At 33.5% G+C, this 5,000-nt stretch overlaps 1 protein-coding gene across 1 annotated transcript in view; it reads right to left on the bottom strand.

Moving 5' to 3' along the window:
• Positions 1-2,061: 2,061 nt before the first annotated feature.
• LOC119575248 (autophagy protein 12-like) overlaps positions 2,062-5,000 on the bottom strand; it is a 5,384-nt gene continuing 2,445 nt past the window's right edge. Inside the window, exon 3 of the mRNA XM_037922753.1 lies at positions 2,062-2,865. Coding sequence (XP_037778681.1) covers positions 2,743-2,865 — 123 coding nt within the window. The 3' untranslated portion in view covers positions 2,062-2,742. The remainder of the gene's footprint in view (positions 2,866-5,000) is intronic.

The raw sequence follows: 5,000 nt of genomic DNA, 5'->3' as shown, positions 1-5,000 counted from the left end.
TTGGTATTTAAAAAAATAATAATAATAAATAATAATAATGACAATAATATATGTTACAATATTATTGTTATTTTTCAAATGTCTTAATCTTATTTTTATTGTCATTATTATTATCATTATATTATTATCATCATCATCATAATAATAATTTTATAATAATAATAATTTCATTATCATTATTATTATTGCTGTTTTTATCTCATCATCAATATGATTTTTATCATCATTTTTATTATTATCATCATTATTATCATTATTATCAATATGATTTTTCTATAATTTTCTTTATTATTATCATCATCACTAGTACTACTATCATCACTACCATTATCATAGGAGGTGCATGTTCACAGGTGCCACTCCCTGGATCTACCACTAGTATAGAGAGGAAATGTCTTTTAGGCCCCTCCCCTCTTCATGTCTTCCATTATGATTGGTAAGTGGAGGTAATCTTGAGACTGATATTAGCAATGATTACCATGGCTTCTATTTGTGAAGCATATAGCTGTTGATATAGGCCATCTTATTGGATGTGAAACAAGGTTGCATCTCTGACACTTCTATGTAACATTAGTATTCAAATTCTGCTCAGCCTGTCTATGCCTGATGAAATTTCTTTTAACATGAATTAATATTGGATTTTTTTAGCTCCTTGTGATAGTTAGCTTATGTTACCTAAAAAGTGCATACCTGCTGTATAATATCTGCAAATCCCAAACTAGATGCCACAGATATGTGAGGGATAATTACTGACTACAGTCTCCTTCCAAACATGATATTACTATACTAGCCATTAAAAAACAACACATCACATGAAGTGGTAGTGTTTAAAAAAAACAGTTCCTCAGTAAACTCACTACAGCACATTATAGCATAAGTATATTCAGCTTAATATAACTTTTGTAAGACTTCTATCTGTTTTTCGTGTATCATGGTAATATACCATTAACTGCACAAGTGAATAGCACCTCCTATTAGGCCTTGTAAACATGATATGTAAACATAATATGAAAGGTTGCTACAGACATGTTTGCATATGCATTCAGTATGTCTCATATGTTCAAAGTCATGCCCATGTTCTGACCAAAATATTGTGTGGGGACAATCAGTTATCACCATACAGCAACTTTATCAACATATTTGTAGCTAAATTAGAAGCATGTATGTAGCAGGTCCCAGACATAATGCCAGCAAAGTTTTGAGCAATGTTTTAAGCTTCAAGGCCTTACACTATTATTTATGTTTTTCAGAATGTTATTATTCTATGTTTTTCTAAAATACTTTTGTCAGAATTCCAAAGTTGTACATACATATACAAACATATGTGCAAGGACAATAACATTCACTCACAATCATGTATACACATATGTGTACACACACTCACACACAAACTCAAACACAAAGACAGACACACCCATGCACGCATGCACACACTCTCACACACACACACACACACACACACACACACACACACACACACACACACACACACACACACACACACACACACACACACACACACACACACACACACACACACACACACACACACACACACACATACATACACATGCAGGTATACACTAATGTTCAAGCATTAATTCACATGTGTGGAATTCATGTCAAACAAATTGCAAGTAGAACAACGAAGGGAAGTACAAGAAAACACACGAATATGCATATTCATGTGTTTTCTTGTACTTCCCTTTGTTGTTCTACTTGCAATTAATACACACACACACACACACACACACACACACACACACACACACACACACACACACACACACACACACACACACACACACACACACACACACACACACACACACACACACACACACACACACACACACACACACACATATATATATACTCACTCATTACATATATACACACATGCATGCCATATACTAATATTCATGTATTCAAATATGTTCTCACATACACATACAAAGGATATATCACATGTATCATTTGTGATTAATCATGTTACTATTTGCTATGATAATTCTTTTTATTCATAGGTTTCACAAATCTGCCTGAAAATGAAACTCAAGGAAAAATTCTCAATTGTATTAAAAAGTTTCTGATACGCACAATGGAGGGACTAGAGTTAGTTAACGTTTGTCCAGTAGAAAATTTAAAGATTTTCTCTGACTAGTACAATCACAAAAAATAAAAGTAAATAAATACAAAATAAGAAAGATATGAAAATTTTGCCATAAATTTTGTCTATTTATGTTAGGCAGCAAGGAATAAATAAACAATGCTAACTCTTTCCTCCTAATTCCAATTTACCTAACATAACACAATACAAATAAAGATTCCATTCTACAGAATACTGTGACATGGTTGTATGTCAAAGTTCCCATATATCTAAATATACATTTCTTATTTATGTATTCCCTTCCTTCTGAAATAACTTGCCTAATATGAAACTGCATTAAGTATTTGTAATATCTACAATTTTGCACTTTACATACATGAGCCCCCCCTGCCCACACACATACAAACAATTGTGGAATGCAAAATACAAAGAAAAATAACTAATTCCTTCAGAAAAAAAAACTAGATCTGTCTGACTGAGCTTAATACAAAGGATAACATCAAGGACATACATAAAATGCCAGTGACATGTGTTACTGGCCTTACAACCATTTACAACAGCAAGCATTTCACATACCCATGAAAAACCAACAAGATAATAAAAAAAAAAATATCTACAACAGATGTCAGAGATCAACCCCAAGCTTGGGTCTTACAATAGTGAAGCACCAGTTTGCCATCTGAACCAAAACATTCGTACAGGTTCCTGATGATTTGGTCAGGGGAAGGGGCAAAGCTCTGGTTCACGTATACAAACTGAAAGAAGAAAATAATCATTAGTGGCAATGAAACAAAGAAACTCTTATTAATATGTATTATGAATTGGTTAAATATCCCTCATCACTAATGAATCCCTCTCAAAAGAGATGTTTATGAGGAAATCTCTTAATCCTTCAACCACTTTTGTTACTTCAAGTGATCTGCTTTTCATATAGTTTCCTTGCCACACTCTCTCACCCCTTTTGATATTTCAAATGATATCCTCCTGGCTCTGTCTGTTTGCCTCCATCCTATGGCTGCAGGTTTATATACTGTCTGCTGTAGTTTTTTGGTGAATTTTGTTACACACAGATGGCTCCACAAATGCTCAGTCACCAAGGAGTCACTTAGAAGGCCACAGTGACCTTGAATTTGTGGAATTTTCTTTTTTAAATACTATTAATATTAATATTGTTATTATGATAAATGACAAAATACTAATAACAAAAATAACAAAATAAAAGAGATTCTTTCTGAAAATCAAGGAAAAGGGTAAATGAGTGGGATAAGAAGGACTAATAACTGACTCCTTGGTGACTAAGCACATGTGAAGCCATCTTTGTGTGCACATAATTAAAACACTAATATTAGACTGACTGTGGCATGTACACCATGCCATCCATGATCTTTGAGTCTATAGCAAGAGCTCCGTATCTCAGTTCTCAACAGATGCCAGCTAACAATTTACAGCTTGCCAAGCCAAGAACATGTAAATATATTTGTGTGGATTCAAAATCATGTTGGATTGGCAATGATGCAGTCTCTCACTAATGTGAAAGGAAAAAATCTTTCCTGCACTGATATGGCTTATGCCATCAGCATAAGAAGAGGTACTTGGTTGTTAGCTGTTCTTTTCAGTGTTTTAGCTCTCCTTTGCTTTCAAGTTGCTTTCAAAAATTACATTGTCTTTGAGTATGGCCAAAATGCTACCACTGTTTAACATCTTTTAACACCCTCTAAATAGAGTTATCTCTTGATTTGGAAGTTTCTAATTCTTAACATAAAAAAAAAATATTTATGATTATTTACCATAAACACACTTAGTGTGAATAACTGGATAGCAACTTAAACTTTGTATAAGAACCAACTGAAGAATCAATGGCAGTGTATTTGTAAGAACAAATATAGGCTACAAGGGTCACATATCTTGAAATATTACATGTTAATGTCCCTTGCCTTCAACCAGGCTATATGTATGATATGGAATGGCTACATACAAAAGATAAAGAAGTACAGAAATTCTGCACAAAGGTCATACTTGTATTTTGTTAACATACAGTTCATGCTCTCCCTAAAGAGCATACTGATATGTGACACCATACATGAAAAAGACAATATAAAACTAGGCGAAGCTATTTGAAGGTGAGGACAAGAATATTCCATGCTAACTTTCACTCTTTGCAAGATGTAAAAACTTGACTCAGTAGCCTATATATACCTATCATATCTTTACCTCATGTACATAGGTAAACTTTGTTAACATATCTGTCTAATCTGGGATTTCAGATCAGTTGAGGTAACCTATGTTTTCTCCTCCTTTTTAGTTGTAACTGCTTGTTTTAACCCAATTGGCATGGATGGCAAGAATACATGCCGTGCCTACTGTAATATAAGTAAATTGTCTTTACACACTGATGGCTCTGCCAGTGCTTAGTTACCAAGGAGTTGGTTCTTAGTCCTACCTATCTCACCTGCTTACTCTTCTCCTTGATTTTTGGAAAGTGCCTCTTATATTATTTCATTGTCTTTAATATTACCTAAATTTAAATAACAATTTAATAACCATAATATCAATAAAAATAATAACAGTATCGATATCAATAGCACTAGAAAGAAAAACACATTTTTCTGCCATTTCAAGGAATAGGAAAATCAAGAGCATTCACTATGGCTTACTGATAGACTCCTTGCTGGATGAACACATGTGGAGACATCTGTATGTAATAAAATTTACAAAAAAACACAGGGGACACCACATAAATCCATTGCAATTTGGTTAATAAACTTCTCAAAATCAAAGTCACGGCCCAAAACCAAAAATCTCAGTCTCTGTCTCAGTCTTGGTCTATAAAATTAAATATGCAATCCATATTATGATTAATCTCAAGGAGGTGAAATTCAATCTGTTACAT

Source organism: Penaeus monodon, chromosome 7 (genome assembly GCF_015228065.2).
Source record: "Penaeus monodon isolate SGIC_2016 chromosome 7, NSTDA_Pmon_1, whole genome shotgun sequence".
NCBI lineage: Eukaryota > Metazoa > Arthropoda > Malacostraca > Decapoda > Penaeidae > Penaeus > Penaeus monodon.
This window is presented reverse-complemented; position numbering and strand designations above follow the sequence as displayed.